General features: G+C 42.3%; 3 protein-coding genes across 5 annotated transcripts; 2 read left to right on the plus strand and 1 right to left on the minus strand.

Moving 5' to 3' along the window:
* Positions 1-66: 66 nt before the first annotated feature.
* Positions 67-2,826, minus strand: endou (endonuclease, polyU-specific). The gene is made up of 9 exons (XM_071916505.2): positions 2,769-2,826; positions 2,374-2,496; positions 2,107-2,223; positions 1,318-1,507; positions 986-1,191; positions 769-882; positions 571-677; positions 274-416; positions 67-187 (listed from the first exon to the last, which is right to left on the minus strand). Exons 1-9 carry the CDS (start codon positions 2,824-2,826, stop codon positions 67-69), a joined length of 1,179 nt encoding a protein of 392 aa, XP_071772606.2.
* A 1,956-nt stretch (positions 2,827-4,782) lies between these two features.
* Positions 4,783-8,230, plus strand: tsfm (Ts translation elongation factor, mitochondrial). Its single transcript, XM_071916499.2, has 6 exons — positions 4,783-4,891; positions 5,240-5,392; positions 5,548-5,676; positions 5,845-5,967; positions 6,631-6,712; positions 7,624-8,230. Exons 1-6 carry the CDS (start codon positions 4,844-4,846, stop codon positions 8,016-8,018), a joined length of 930 nt encoding a protein of 309 aa, XP_071772600.1. The 5' UTR covers positions 4,783-4,843; the 3' UTR covers positions 8,019-8,230.
* A 615-nt stretch (positions 8,231-8,845) lies between these two features.
* On the plus strand, positions 8,846-15,362 carry myl6 (myosin, light chain 6, alkali, smooth muscle and non-muscle). Of its 3 annotated transcripts, none has more exons than XR_011785268.2 (7): positions 8,846-8,951; positions 9,270-9,297; positions 10,726-10,869; positions 12,373-12,546; positions 13,015-13,092; positions 13,351-13,437; positions 14,593-15,362. XR_011785268.2 is itself a non-coding variant. In XM_071916500.2 (7 exons), exons 1-6 carry the CDS (start codon positions 8,949-8,951, stop codon positions 13,377-13,379), a joined length of 456 nt encoding a protein of 151 aa, XP_071772601.1. In that variant the 5' UTR covers positions 8,846-8,948; the 3' UTR covers positions 13,380-13,386; positions 14,593-15,362. The 3 variants fall into 3 exon arrangements, 2 of the variants coding, with proteins under 2 accessions (XP_071772601.1, XP_071772603.1); XM_071916500.2 differs by having other exon boundaries at positions 13,351-13,386; XM_071916502.2 differs by lacking the exon at positions 13,351-13,437.
* Positions 15,363-15,412: the final 50 nt, after the last annotated feature.

Below are 15,412 nucleotides of genomic sequence, written 5' to 3' on the forward strand. Positions count from 1 at the left end.
ATTTATATCATCAGTGTAATGAAAGATCTGTTCTCTTAGTAGCTTATTGTTTAGCAGATGGCTGCTTCAGTTCCTGGGAGTGGCAGGGAAAGCAGAGGCAATGAACTTCTTCCCATCACCATAGAAAGTTTTATCCCAGGTGTAAGTCTGGATTACCAGCGCCTTTCCTCCCAGGCTCAGATGACACCTGAGAATGAAGGACATCAAAAAATCAAAATCAAAAAAAGATGCACAGGCAAGAATACACCAGGCCCACTTTATATATACACTTACTGTTTTCCAGGGCGAGTGATGTAGCAGAGGCTGTACATGGCAAAATCAAACTCAGGACTGCAGCCAATGATAGCAGAGCCGACCTGCTTGAAGTAGCCATCCCACTTGAACTGCATCCCCAGAACATCAGGGTAGGTAGTCCACTGAGAGCAGGTGAAAGAAAGAAAGAAAGAAAGAAAGAAAGAAAGAAAGAAAGAAAGAAAGAAAGAAAGAAAGAAAGAAAGAATGTTAATGAAGGCAGTAGTGCACATGTCACAACATAAATCAACATGTTGAGCTCTTATTGTGGATGCTTACCGGCCCATTAAAGCTGTGGCTGTAGTACTCCAGCAGGCCATTTTTCTCGAGAAGATAGAACTGGATCCAGTTATGGAAACCAGACACCTTTCCACCCTTGACCTCTCCTATTATAGAATATATTATCTTCATAAACACGAAGAAAAAAAATATTTGCAACATATCTAGAGTGTTTCAAAGACATCTAGTCTCTCAAACCTGCAAAGATGTGCTCAAAGCCGCTGGAGTCCATCTTGTTGTTGTTGCGGGAGTAGAGACCAAACCACATCATCTTCAGGTCCTGAATGAACTCTTCCTCTGATGCATAGCGGCCTGAGAATCCATCATACCATCCAGTACAAACACTAATGTCAGATAACGTATTTTATTGTGAGTTGTGCTGAAGCAGTGGACTGTTATAAGTGGACCTTGTTACCCTTAGTGTAGAGGAAGGAGAAGAGCTCTCTGCCCAGCTCAGTGTTGGACATGGTCTCCCTGAGGAAGGCTTCCTGCTCAGCAAGCTGCTGGGGGCTGAAATCCTCCGCCTGGCCAGTCATCCTCTGGTAGTTGTCCAGTACAGCCAGGAAAGCAGCGTAGGTGGGCTTGGAGAACAGAGCCTCCTCATCCAGGTAGCGGAACAAGCTGTGAAAACACAAACACCAAAAGGACAGAGAGGTATGTAACATGCACAGTTGTAATCAGAATTAAAGAACAAGACGAAGAAGAACTAATGAAAGGGTGCTGTGCCAATAAAGGTTGTGTTCTCACGGGCGAGAGGAGAGATCTGTCTGGGAGCTCGTCTGGGAGTCGGGCACGAGAGCCTGAGGGTCGATGACCAGCTCAGAGGCTGAAGCCTTGTTCGAGTCCAGAGCATAAAGAGTCTCAGAGATGGCCTTGATCTCAGCATCACTGATCACACTACCACCACCACCGCCGCCGCCGCCGCCGCCCCCACCACCTGTAGAGAGAGACAGACACATTATCACACGCACACACAGAGTACCACATTTGTTAAAATTTGATATAGCAGTTATTGTTGTGCTTCTCTCTAGAGCAGAGCTGGTAAGACACTGAGGGGGCAGGTGCAATGTGGCTAAGCGCAATAGCTATGGTGCTACAGAAAACCAATAAGTAGTATTAGCCTGCAGGCTTTAATAATACATTACGCAGCACGACAGCGACACCCACTGGCTACATGCTGAAAGGAGATTTGACCCACAAGGCACGAGCCCACACAGCTGTGGACAGCATGCAAAGACAGGCATTCACTGGACCGGGCAGTGTATTATACAGCCAGTTAAACAACAGAATGCTAGACAAAAGGTTATAATAAATAATTTCTGATTACTGTTATTCTCATAAATTATGGATTGAGAATTTGAGCTTTTGCAGTGTAGCATCACATTGCTCATTGTTTGACTGTTGCTGTTTTTACGTTCACTATCCACCATGTGAATGTCACCAGGTGTCGTAGGTGGAGCAGCCATCCAGAACGGGAACGAGCAACTCAAAGGTGTGTGACTGGGGGTCAGCTGGGTGACACATGGTTTGTCTTACAGAGGTCTGCGTAGTCGCTGCAGCAGTTGTCGTGCTGGGAGCACTTGGAGTTGCAGTGGCATTTGTTCTGAGAGTTGTATTGCTCGCCACATCTGCCCTTACAAGATGTGGATGCTCCTGGAGGAAAAAGAAAGGCACTTGTCATTTGAGGCACTCTACACACCCATAAATTTAACAACTTTCCCATATCTACAAAGTGATAGTGCATAATGGACAATGCGCTTCTGTTAAGTTTTCATTAAAAAACAGCCTTCTGTAGTCAATCACCTTTGCATAAGTCGGCGTAGTCTGAACAGCAGTCTTTGAAGCGCTCACAGGACGGGTTACATTGACAGGAGAAACTACTGTCTGTGCCATAACCACAGCGACCCTGACAGGAGTCCAGAGTGTCTGGGATCCAACAGGACAGATTGGTACAGAGCCATACAGGGTTATATGGAATATCCTATTCCTAACTGTATTACATGGTTGTACAGAAACCTGTAAAGACGTTAGTTAACAGGTAATGAAATCAACATGAAATCAATATGAAATCAATATGAAATCAATATGAAAATAGAGCAGGGGGAATAGAGCAAGAGACGAGAAAGAAAAATGTAAGAAATATAAAAAGAGAAAAGGCACAATTTGTCTGCAATAGAACCAGAGTCAAAATGTCTTACTGCTGTATCCCTGGCAGAACAGGGTCACACAAAGTGCAAGAAGAAGAATGACCTTCATCATGGCTCAGCGGCGCAAAAACAAGGTGCACTGACTGTAATAATGCTCTCCCTTTTATAGGAGGTTTCACCTGGCCAATCCAATTGCAACACTCACATTAAGCCAGCCCCTAAGTCAAGATGTCAATCACTTCATCGTGACACCAGAATTTGTGTGGGATAAAACACTCTTAAATGTGTTTTAACAAATGATTTATAAGCTGTTGTTGACAATGGCAATGGACAGCAGTGAATATCACTGACAAATGAAGTATAATACACCTAATGGAGAAGGCCAGCCATGTGAGTAGAACTATGGCATTCCCAAACAAAGTGGGAATTTCAATATACAAGGAATGAACAGGGGTTAATAAACACACACACACACACACACACACACAGACTCCGTGAAATTGCACACCTGTTCAGCACATAGATACTTGAATGTATCAAAATAAGACCTTATCAAGTTGTGAGCTGTGATAACAACTGCATTTTCACAGTTACTTTAATGTCTGTTGTTGTCTTGTAGTTAAGTTAACTTCTAGTTCCATCAGATACTTTAGAAGTTATACATGTGAAAAAAAACAAAAAAAACTAAAACTCTTTCTCGCAGCCCATTGCTTTTGAAGGCTATAAGTCTAGTAAAAATAGGCTGTTTGTGGTAGTGTTGTATTGCCTTTGAAGATTCTTTCTCACTCCTCCTGCCAGAGCGTCCAGCTGCTCTGTTTCACAGGGTTTGTACGAGGCAGCTCACCCAGAATAGCTTACCTGTCTCAGGGTCCCTGATCACGCTGAGTCCACATGCTGTTTGCGGGACGTCCTCCTCACTGGCACGTGCCAAATGGTTGGGATGGATGCAGTGCAGTCTTGTACGGTTGCATGATGTGTCAGTCACGTTTAAGGTATCTATAAAATGTATACATTTTTTTTTTTTATCTCTACAGAGGCTAGAAACATTGTTGAAATGCATCATGCTTTTCAATTTCTAGCTGATAAAAGATGCACTAAAAAGTATGGTTGCAGTCTTTTCTTTCTGTCACTGGGAACAATATCTCATATGATCATAATAATGGTGACTGTTCTATTCTTTAATTCAAGATGTTTTTCCTATGCTTCATGCTAGACCAGTTTATAAGCCTATTACTGTAAAGTACTGCATATTCACTATAGTTCCTTGTAGCCATTAATGATAGGGGAGAGTTTGTCTTGCCCCCAAATCACACTCATGTCAAGCTCCACTGAGAATTAATTAGAAAAGATGGAAGAGGTGGGAGACCATCCAGTGGTATTCAAATTGGTTATGGGTATAATTTTAGGTTCAAATGGGTTATCACTGTATCACTGAGAAACACATCCAAGCACAAGGGACTTTTCCCTGAGCGATGACAGGAAGGCGGTCGTCTCCTCCAAAGCTCCAGTGCCAAGATGTGTTTCTCAGAAAGCTGAATCTGAATTGAGAAAACTGAATTTGAATTGGGAAAATTGAATATGAAATTATAGCTAAAAGTTAAATTCAATAACAATCACATTTAAATTCAAGAAACTGTATTTAATTTCAAATTTCAAATTTTTTCATTTATCCAACAAATCGATTTTTGTTGGATAATTTATGCAGTTCAAATGCAATCTCTGCTGGCACTTATCTCTTTCAGTAGCACAATGTCAGTCTCCCATTGATTGTCATTTGAGCAGTACCAGATATTAAGTCTTGATGACAGAGTCCCATTGGAGTCCCAGAGTCTTTGGGAATAGTTTTCATGATCACAAATAGCCTACTGAATTGAACTGTTTTGATCGGCTCTCGGTAAATGGAAAGGCCTAAAATCGTTGGAAACTTTGATGTCGATGAGTGCAGTTTCTCTCTGGTGGCTTCACATATTATGCAAATATACTCCCGTACTCCAGAGGGCGCTGAGCAAAAACAAACACTTTGATATTTTTGGCCCTACTCGGTTGCCTTACACAGCGTGGATGTCAATGACATTCCGACTAGGGCTTCCATAAGATAGTAGTCTTGATATCTACAAGGATTTAGGATGTCGTTAACCTTCGTTTTCAGAGCCATTAGAACAGAAGTCTCAAAGGTGGGAAAATAAACCTAACACTGAGTTATATGCTTTTTATTTTACCAAGAGTTTGAGCTGTCGTGACATGATTTGATTTAGTTTACTGCTAGCGTTTCATACTACCAAGATGAGTTGAACTGCCATTGGGACAGGTTGTTAGAAAGTCAATGAGTTATGAGTTATGAGTTGGTCATCTTGAGTAATGTCATGTAGATACTGAGATTCTTTATCAAATGTATTGCATGCTAATAGCATTAGGTGCTAAAAAAAGATATGGTACGTTCTCTGACAGTCTACAGACAGGAAATTTGGTGCAGCAGCCTTTTGAATTAACACATTACACTGTCCAACTGATGTCACCCTCAGGTCAGCATCTGCCAGCATGTGCAGTCCTTACACACAGGCTGTCAGCTTCTGGCTGCTGAGAAAGCCCTCCTGATGAAGCTTAGGAAAAGCACTGGCTACACCTTCATCAACTGCAAGAAAGCACTGGAGAAGTTTGATAATGACATGACACAGGTAACCCTCCCCCTCTACCTTTTTTTGCACACAGTCTACAGTACCTACTACAACAACTGAATCAATATCTTTTTATTACGGTTCCTGAAAAGCATAAAGCTTGCACACACTTGGTGGAGATGTGATTGATGTAATTTTCTCTACCGAACTGTCAGGCAGAGTCCTGGTTACATGAGCAGGCCCAGAAGGAAGGCTGGAGCAAAGCAAACAAGCTTGAGGGTCGAAAAGCCAAAGACGGTCTGATCGGTCTGTTTGTGGGAGATAAAGCTGCAGTTATGGTGGAGGTAAGCCCAGTGATCAAGACTGTCTCTTTGTGGTGGTCTGACACTCATTCCCAGCTTTATCATTTCAGTTTTTCTCTCCAATCCTGTGTGATTCTCCATTCTAAAGTGGGCAGATAGATTCAGCATTCAGCAGCGCTTCTTGTGTTTCGTCCTGTCTGTGTGATGCAGGTTAACTGTGAGACCGACTTTGTTGCCCGTAATGACAAGTTCCAACAGCTGGTGAAGGATGTGGCATTTGCCACCCTGGCTCACCACCAGAATAAAACCCAAGGCAAGACAGGATATGTGAAGGTAAGGACCTAACACTCACAGGACAAGGGTTGTATTGGGGGCTAATGCTGCATTGCATTCAAAGTCAGAAATTACAAAAACACCAAAAGGACATATATAGGTTGTAATTACGACCTCTGTGCCTTCCAGTGGTCCAGAACGGAAAAAAACAGGGAAAAAGACATGGATGCATACATAAAATAAAAAATACTGTTCTCCATACAAAAGCTAATGTAATGTCAGCGGTGTTTGGCAACATTAGCAAGCTAGTTAGCATAGAATGTTAGCAATTGTAAGTGCAACTTTACATTTCAAATTTATATGATTAACCATTTACCACACAGGTGTTTTGATGGAATTAAAGTCATGTAATGCTGAAAATTGAAGTGAAGTGTATTTTGAGGATTATAAACGTGTTAAAAGTAATGTGTAGTAACTGTGTAGTGTTTACAATGTATGCCGCCACACTGAAGTGACGTCACATAACTGCATCTCAGAAAATTGTTGCATTTTCCTTGTAGGAAGTTGGAATTTCCGACTTTCCAGCATCTCTGGAACGCAGCATAAGTTTATGCTGACAGAAAAGAATGCAAGATGTCTAACACTGTGCAACATTTGGCAGCGCCATTCAGCTAGGACATCAGTATGCATCATCTCTAATGTGCTGAATGTTCTTGTTCTCAGAGTTTGCTGGCAGGTGACGAATTAACTAAACTCAGTGTGGGCGAAGGAGCTTCACTGGCTGACCAGGTGGCCCTCACAATAGGTCAGTAAAAACATTTCTTTATTTTGCTTAAGACTCCTTTTATAGCTTGCATCCGAAGATACATACAGTATGAAGCTTAAGTAGAAATGGTCAGCTTTTGTTTTGGAGCATTTTTTGCACTCTCCAGTTACAGATAAGCATTTGGACAGATCAACATAATATGAGCAAAACTCTTGTTGATTCTTGGTAACATTTTTAAAGTTTTTAGCCCACCCACATCACCGGACTTTTGATTTTTTTTTTCCAATCCCTCACTATGGCACAAGGGATTGTTACATCCCATCTTGTGTATTGGTAAATTGGTCACACAATCTTGTGATTCTTGATATGGGGCTTTGTGATCAAATACTAACTCTGCATGATGTTTATCCACTTTAAGTTGTGGGTACTTGGGCTCACATGTACCTGGGGATATTGACTGCAATTAAAACTGGAGATTTGGTTTTATAGACTTGCATTTAACTGATCATTTATGTTCACTCTCTTTATGCTAGTAGTATTGTTAATTATTCTGCGAGGAGTATGGAGATATGGATGTTAATGAAGTTAGCAGCACAAGTCTTGCCTTAATGATAGATGATTGATTGTTGAAATTATTATTAGAATTATGATTAGGATTATTATTCGTAGTAGTAGTATCATTAGCAGTGGTTATAATGACTGACATTCTAACATTGTTCAACATAGAGGCCAAAAATAAAAGCTGACATTACACATTTTAATTCATATAATTTGCATTTGACAAATTTGGTAGCTCTACAGCAAAAAAAGATATTTAGATCTAGAAAGGCTTTAGATCATTTACCCAATATTGCAGTATTTTGTACCACCTGAGGAATGAAATGTGTTGTATTGATGTCAATATGATTGCACAATTTCAGCAATGTAACGTCTTCCCCTTTCCCTGTCAGGTCGTCTCGGTGAGAACATGTCAGTGAAGCGGGCGGTGACAGTGGGTGTCCCTGCTGAGTGGCACATCGGCTCGTACGTACACGGCGGTGTGGCCGGCCAGACTGACATGGCCATGGGGCGGTACGGTGCCCTGGTGGTATTCCAGGGTGGAAAGGAGGAGGCTCAGGAGGCTTTGGGACGCAAGCTGGGACAACATATAGTGGGAGAGGCGCCTCTGTCCCTGGGCAACATGGATGACCTGCCCTGCGGCGACAGCGAGACGCGCCTGTTGCCTCAGACCTTCCTGCCAGACCCCAGCAGGACAGTGGCACAGTTCCTCAGGGGTCAAGAGGCCCGAGTGCTGGACTTTGTCCGATTTCAGTGTGGCGAGACAGCCAGCGAAGGGGCAGAATGAAAGGAGGGAAATTGTTTATTTAAAGTGATTTGTCATGTGTCTATATTTCATAGGATGAAATGAACCTACCCATTCAGTCTCAAGCTTTCAGGCAGTCCCATAGTGTCATCATGAATTTGTAAGCAGAATATGTAATGCCTACAGACACACTCATGTTGCGTGATGAAATGACTATCCAACAATAAAATGTGTTCACTTGTAAATCTCAGTCTGACTTGCTGTTATATACTGTATGCTTCACCCTATTTTCTAAATCAATTTATGGTTCACTTAACTCATTTTGACAAGACAAACGTGTGTCTTGTTAAATCAATGCATTATGCTTTGAATGAGTCTTTTGAATTGCTGTTGTTCCGTTGTCACTACTGTCAAACTGTTTTCATGTGCACATTATAATTATATGGATTTCATTCCTTATAGGCTTTTTTTTTATACCACTTAATAGGAATGTGTGCTTTTCAATTAGAATTATAAGATGAAGTTTATACCACCCAATTTAGTTTTCCAGTTTGTGAAGCCAAAGCATTTTGTGCACCAGCGTGTGCATGGAGGTCAAATCGAACTCAGTCAGAAAACCGCTGCTGTCGGATGATAACCTTGTATCTCCATAAAGTCAACCCTAGAGGAACTAAAGATAAGAAGACTAGATTGTAGCTTGACTAAATATATTTTAGAGTTTATCTAATGGCTTTTGAAATGGTTTCACAACACGCCCAGGGCCAGGGACTGGGACTGTAGAAGCATTAAAATCAACAAAATTGGATTTCCGAGGTTTTCGTATGACAGCGAAACGTAACTGACGAAGTATGTGATTGGCTCTTGTAGTACACATAATGATTGCGTCACCAGGGATGTACCGAGGCTAGCTCTCATCACAGAGACCAGTCAGACCAAAGATCTCCGCCTGTCTTCAACCGAGCAAACACAGACATGGTAAGATGAAACATTTAACTCCAGCCCATTCTACTGTCGTCGAAATGCGAATGATAGATTCACAGTAATTTATAAAGGCTTGCATCCTCATTTAAATATTTTGAAAACGTCTGACCTAGCTAGCTGCCCGGCTAATCTTGGCCCTAACGCTCCTCTACTGCCGCCAGTGTTAACGTTAACCTTTTAGCCATAATCCTTAGCTAAACTGTAGCGTTCACGTTGGTTGAGGATTACGTCTTTGACAATCACACTAACGACAATGTCTTGTTTTTCATTTACTTTCATCTGCTCCCTCTGCGTTAACACTACCTCAACCAGTCTGACTTCTCAGAGGACCAGATCATCGGTGAGTGCAAATATGTTTAAATTACCTATGGGGGTCGCCTTCTTTTAAGGTTTAGTGAGTTTTGATATCGGCAAAATGCACATTGGACATTTGCCGTGTCCAAACACATCGTCGTAGATATTAGTTTCAAATGGCTTTATGAATTCGTTGTTGTGACCCCGTTGCTGGACTCTGGTTTCAGGAAACCACTGGATCCCATCAGGTAACACCGTGGTGAAACAGTGAGCTAACGCTAAACATTCCCTAACGTTACGAGGTTCACTGTGCTTGTCACGACTCACTGGAAACATACTTAACAGTTACCGAAATCATTCAGATGTGTGATTCGTGCCACTGAATGTTGCACGAAACCAAGAAGTAATTTGGATTTGGTCATGCATGCTAATGTTTTTTGTGACATCCAGTGTTTTAACATCATGGGTATTTGGGCAATAATTTGATGATCGAGAGGCAGGTTGTATATATCAGACCAGACGTACACTGTAAAACCTGAATTGAAATGTGAATCAGTCATTTTACCACTAAGTTGTGATTTTGGAAGGCCATAGCCGTGTTTGGTGAAGATTGTTATATGGCACTTCTGTTCCCCGGTCTAAAGGCGTGGCACAAAACATAGTTTCCCCAGCGCCAGTGAAGCTATTTGCTTTTGGCACTCACTGAACAGTAGCAGATAGAGAAATTGATTTAGGATAGCAGCTGTCTTGTGTCACTTGCTTTGTTTCACATGACAGAGGCCTTTTTAGGAGTGGTGGAGACATTTCTTTTGGCCGTGTTTGTTTAGAGGAGGGTGACTGCACGAGCGAGGCGCTCGCTGTCTTTGGATGCCATATATGGGAAAATGAGCGGCTTGCTGTAGTTGTGTGTGGCCGTCGCTAGGTGACGAGCTGCATTCCAGCGACCAGAGACAGAGAACCGTAACTGTGGCCCGCAATGCTCCCTTCAAAAACACTAACCGAATTAACTGTAATAGTCAAGTGTAAGAATTATGTTTGGTCTTGGCTGGGTGTGTTTTAATAACAAAATACAGTATATTTCAGTGTTTCCTGCAGATTGCTTTTTGTTGATGTGGAGTTAATTTGAGCCAGGTCCTGGGCCCACTCCAACATCAGTTCCAGTATGTGTAGAATGGCTCTTATTTGGATATATTATGGGATACGTGGACAATTGTTATGGAATTGCATTTGTATTTGTTATTTTTTGGGGGAGGGGGTGGTGGGATGGGCAAAAAGGCCAGATGATTAATTTTCATTGTTTGTAAATGTTTGTAGCTGTGGGGTAAATTTCCCAGAGGGTGTCACCGCAGGTAAATAAATGTAAAGGAAACACTGATATATATTTGCTTGTTTCTCTAAGGTTTGTGTGTAAATTTGAGTGATCCTGTTCTCATGCACTGTATTTGAGATCCTCCGCTGTGTGTCCTCCTATCAGAGTTCAAGGAGGCTTTCCTTTTGTTTGACCGGACGGGCGATGGGAAGATCAGCTACAGCCAGTGTGGCGATGTCATGCGGGCCCTTGGCCAGAACCCTGTCAACGCTGAGGTGCTCAAGGTCCTGGGGAACCCCAAATCAGAAGGTAAGTCCCATGGCAAGCTTCTCTGGCACACTAGTCATACTACTTCACCAGACAAACTCGACCAACTGCGTTATCATTGCTTGGATTAACATTTAGGTTGGCTGTCTTCAGTGTTCAATCATACACGCTGACTTCAGCCTCAGAGAATCAGTATGTGAAGTGGTTTGCTGATGTTTGGCCTATTACGTCGAGCACAGAGTTAAGGGGTACAAATAAAGGCATGCAAAGCATTTCTCTTATCAGTGATAACCCTTAAGCGCCTTGTGGGTCCATTCCCCCAACAAGTCCTGTCCTGTTCTTACTTGTTAATTACTTCACTAAAGGAGATAGTAGGGGTGTGCAGATGTGCTACTGCTTGTATTTGTATCTGTTCAACCAATGAAATGTGGAAGACTAGATAGCCAACAATACTAGAGCACAGTTAGATATTCCCTCAGCTTGTCTCCCTGTCAAACAAGCTCTTGACCCTGCAGTGTGATAAAACAGCCTAACAGGCATTGCAACTCAGTATTTCCCTCGACAATGTTGGATAGGCATGTTTATAGTGAGGTGCTGGCGCTTCAATCATACAGTAAAAAACATTTCCAAAAGGACCACCTAAAGGGTGCTCAGTTCAGGGAACAAAACTTGATCCAGAATCAGGTTGCTATATTGAATCCTTCTTCCCCATTAATGCTTGATAGTTCTCAGATTAATCAGACTAATCCTTATTCGCCAACTTTAGCTGCTCCAGTTAAACAGGCTCCTCTTCAGAACGTCTGTCTCTCAGCAGAGCAAAGGAGCAGACCTGCTGGGAAAAGAAGAAGCAATGCAACTGTGCAAATTGCCTTTACCAGTGCTAAAATAATTAGACACTTAGATTATGTAGCAAACAAAAAGTGCACAAAGAGGCTGTGTATATTAGGGAAGCAGGTCTCCCTCTCTGTGTGATTCTGTGTCTGTAGTAGCACCCGGTGAACATAGGAAATCCTGCCCCGCTCTCATCTGACGTTAGTTGAGAAAAACAAGTTGTTATTTTCATGTCGATTATGATTTCTCCACTACTGTAGTACTATTGAAAAATATACAAATAATACAATTTTGAACAAATTCTTCAGCGACAAATATTTGTATAAAACACATTTGTGCTTTTCTGAATATGATGTTCAGATTCAGGGCCATCCATAGTAAAGACGAGTATTTGTGCAGGCTGTTCAGATTTACACACACACACACACACACACACACACTCACTCTCAGCACTTCCCATGAACCCATAGTGTTGTAAAACAACTAATTTCCTCTTGGCAGTTCAGGAATTCAAATGAAAGTCTCTCCTTGTTTAGCTTTTAAAAACCTTATCTTCCATATTTCTGTTATTCCGAAGGCGCATGACTTGTGACCTCCAAACAAATGTATCCCATTTCATTGCAGTTCTAGTGGAGTTTCAAGGAAATATGTGATATGATAAATATGATAGTGACATGATGCAAATGTGCTTATTTGTCATTAATTCGTCCCCAGAGATGAACCACAAGATGCTGGATTTTGAACAGTTCCTGCCCATGCTTCAGGCCATCGCTAAGAACAAGGACCAGGGCTCCTTTGAGGATTTTGTAGAGGGACTGCGTGTTTTTGACAAGGAGGGGAATGGCACAGTGATGGGAGCGGAGCTACGTCACGTCCTCACCACACTAGGTAAGGCCTCATATACCTTCAAAGCACAGAGAGGAGGATTTGTCACTAGTCCTTATCTACAACACACCTGAACTGTCTGTTTAGTACCAAAGGTCTACACTGTCTGTGATTAGGAGTGTCATCATTAATCAGTTCCCAACTGTGAAACACAATAGATGAATGCTGCTTCACATTGCAAGGTCGAAATTCTTTTGACCACACCTTGTGCTGGGGAAAAGATTTGGGAACAGTCCAGCATTTCCAGCTTTTCTTGTTATTTCTGTTAAATAGCCAAAACACAACAGAAAAACATGTCATGCTTGAGACCGTATGCAAAATCACCTCTCAAGCCATTAGCCTTGTCAAGACAAATGCGGACAAGTTGAGAGCCCTTGTCCTACCTATCTCCTCTGTTTATAAAGACTCCCCAACACTTTTTTTCATATGCATCCTTTAGAAAATACTTACTGAATCTTCTTTGAAATGCAGGTGAGAAAATGACAGAAGAGGAGGTGGAGACTCTTTTAGCAGGACACGAAGACGCCAACGGCTGCATCAACTATGAAGGTAAAGCCGTATAGGATGTGGAAAGACTGACTCAAACGTACAGCGTTTAAACAGCAAAACCAAATTGTATCAAATACTCGACAATGTACCGCATGAAATGTATGAGTGTAATGAACTTGTTCATTCTTATCAAAGAAGCCCCAGCTTTATATGTGTATGAGTGTTAGCCTTGTCTGTGACTCGGGTCTGTCTCAGGTGAGGTTGAGTCATTGTCTCTGTGTGTCACACGCTCACTGACGCAGTGTTCCTGTCCCACAGCCTTTGTCCGCCACATCATGTCCGGTTGAGCAGAGGGTACGAGCAAATCCCTAAAGCCCTCCCCCACTGTCTGCTCCTAGCCCAGTGGTGGGGCCTCACCTCGCCACCTGGAGGCCGGGGGAAACCAGCTCAGAAACCCACCACTGCACAGGGGCCACCTCCTTATCTCGTGTAGATAATCCTTAATAAAAATGAGACGGCTTCTACTCCTCTTAATACGCGGCGGCAGTGGAGCCTGGTTGTTGTCGTGACTGTCCCATAACCGGAAGGTCTTGGGTTCAGACCTGACAACAGCCATGTGTCCACCAGCCGAAGTCTCCTTGAGCAAGACACTGAACCCCTACCTGCTCACTCATTGTAAATCAGTCTGGATTAAAGTGTCGGGTAAATGACTAAAAAGTAAAAACGATAATTAGAATTTCAATCGATCTTGGCTGTACAAATTCATCAGCAGAAATCGGTCACTACAGTCCCGACACTATTCTAAAAACGATAGATGTAGCTTCCTCTGCGGCCTCGGTGCAGTGATGGTGTTCTCTGAGGCTGCTGGGATCCTGTGATTGAATGGTTTGAGTCTGTCTACTTTAACCTTTCTCTCCCGCAGTGCATCCTTACCTCCCCTGGCTGTAGCCTGCATGTAGCATCCCTGCATGTTTCTAGGTGGCTCCACTGATCCCCAAAAACAGTGGCTTTGAAAAGATGAGGGCATCCCAGGAACGAGGTGTGCTGCTCCAGGGTGTAAAAGGGCAGCTGTTCAACTCTGAACGTATAGATGAGATATGACTGGGCTTTTCACTATGAAAATATTTCTTTTTCCGTCTTGTTTTCTACTATTCGCAACAGTAGTGAAGACTTGCAGATGATAGCTTGATTGCTCTTCTTCAGCCTCCCTCCCATGGACACTGCTGCTGGCTCTGTAGACATGCTAGATCTTCACATTTTGTTCTAAATGTTTTTTTGATGTTCTTTGCCTCTCTCCAGATCTCAGACCTCCTATTCTCGTCCCCTTCTTCCTCTTGCCCTTGTTTTTTATGTTGTAGATCAGCCCAAATGAGTAGTGTTGCTGATTCTAATTCTTTCCAGGTTCTGGGGCTTGGGAAGTCCTTTTGGCTGTCGTGGCTGGCTAGGACAGAGCTTGTAGCCCTTCTGGCAGATGCTGTATATTGAGTTTGTTTTTGCGTTCATCTGACATGTTCCAGACCTAATGCTGATATTTCTTTTTTTCTCTCTTTTGTCTCTCAGAACTTGTCCGGATGGTGATGAGTGGTTGAAGATTTCAAAAACACACTTCCAGCTTTAATTTTATTCCTAAATATTTTTGTATTATGTTTGTCTTGCCCTCCTAACCATGTCACCGTGCCCCCAGCAAGTCCTGTGTTTCTTTCTTTTGACATCTTTATTTTATTTCAAAAGTGCCTTTTCTGTGTCTGGGTTGAAGAGACCCTTTCATTTCATTTCCAAACATTATTCCACCACATAGAGGTGCATGGTGTCATGCCAGTCTTGTGGGCAGAATTGGCAATAACATTCCCTTGATGATTTTACACATTCCCTCTTCGTCACTCAACCCCTGTGTCAACCTTGTTGTCAACTAGCTATGTTTTTTTATGGAGAAAATGCATGTTTATTGGCTGAGACAAAATGTAATGCGCATTTGCATTTTTTTTCCTGACCAACCAATCATGAAAGGGATACTGTACTGTCATGTTACATTTAACAGTATTGAATAAAATTCCTGGTTTCTGAAAAGTGGTTTTCTTTTAGCTTGCAAGCTGTGTTGAAATTGGTTGATCAGAGAACACTTCACATAAAAGGGGAATTTATGTTAGTCAGGTTATCTTGACAAGCAGGGAGCAAATGTGAGCCTGCGTTTTTTTATGGTGGCTCTAGTCATAAATGCAAATAACAGAGTTTGGATGGGTTTTCTATCGCTACATATCTGTCAGGGCTACTGTTTCCTCATTTAAATCTGCAAACATTCCTTGTTCCAATTACAAAATGTGTATTCATCATGTATGTCTTGTGTGAAATGGTATGCTCCATCACTAAACACTACTGCAAC

The sequence above is a fragment of the Centroberyx gerrardi genome, chromosome 5 (assembly GCF_048128805.1).
Source record: "Centroberyx gerrardi isolate f3 chromosome 5, fCenGer3.hap1.cur.20231027, whole genome shotgun sequence".
Classification (NCBI taxonomy): Eukaryota; Metazoa; Chordata; class Actinopteri; order Beryciformes; family Berycidae; genus Centroberyx; species Centroberyx gerrardi.

Coding starts and splice junctions, on each gene's coding strand:
- endou (XM_071916505.2), bottom strand. CDS start 2,826: ATGAAGGTCATTCTTCTTCTTGCACTTTGTGTGACCCTGTTCTGCCAG. Junction 883..985: donor CTCCTTCCTCTACACTAAGG/GTAACAAGGTCC, acceptor ATGGATTCTCAG/GCCGCTATGCATCAGAGGAA. Junction 188..273: donor ATCACTCGCCCTGGAAAACA/GTAAGTGTATAT, acceptor CTTCATTCTCAG/GTGTCATCTGAGCCTGGGAG.
- tsfm (XM_071916499.2), top strand. CDS start 4,844: ATGTCGTTAACCTTCGTTTTCAGAGCCATTAGAACAGAAGTCTCAAAG. Junction 5,968..6,630: donor GCAAGACAGGATATGTGAAG/GTAAGGACCTAA, acceptor TCTTGTTCTCAG/AGTTTGCTGGCAGGTGACGA. Junction 6,713..7,623: donor CCAGGTGGCCCTCACAATAG/GTCAGTAAAAAC, acceptor TTTCCCTGTCAG/GTCGTCTCGGTGAGAACATG.
- myl6 (XM_071916500.2), top strand. Junction 9,298..10,725: donor CTCAGAGGACCAGATCATCG/GTGAGTGCAAAT, acceptor TCCTCCTATCAG/AGTTCAAGGAGGCTTTCCTT. Junction 12,547..13,014: donor TCACGTCCTCACCACACTAG/GTAAGGCCTCAT, acceptor TTTGAAATGCAG/GTGAGAAAATGACAGAAGAG.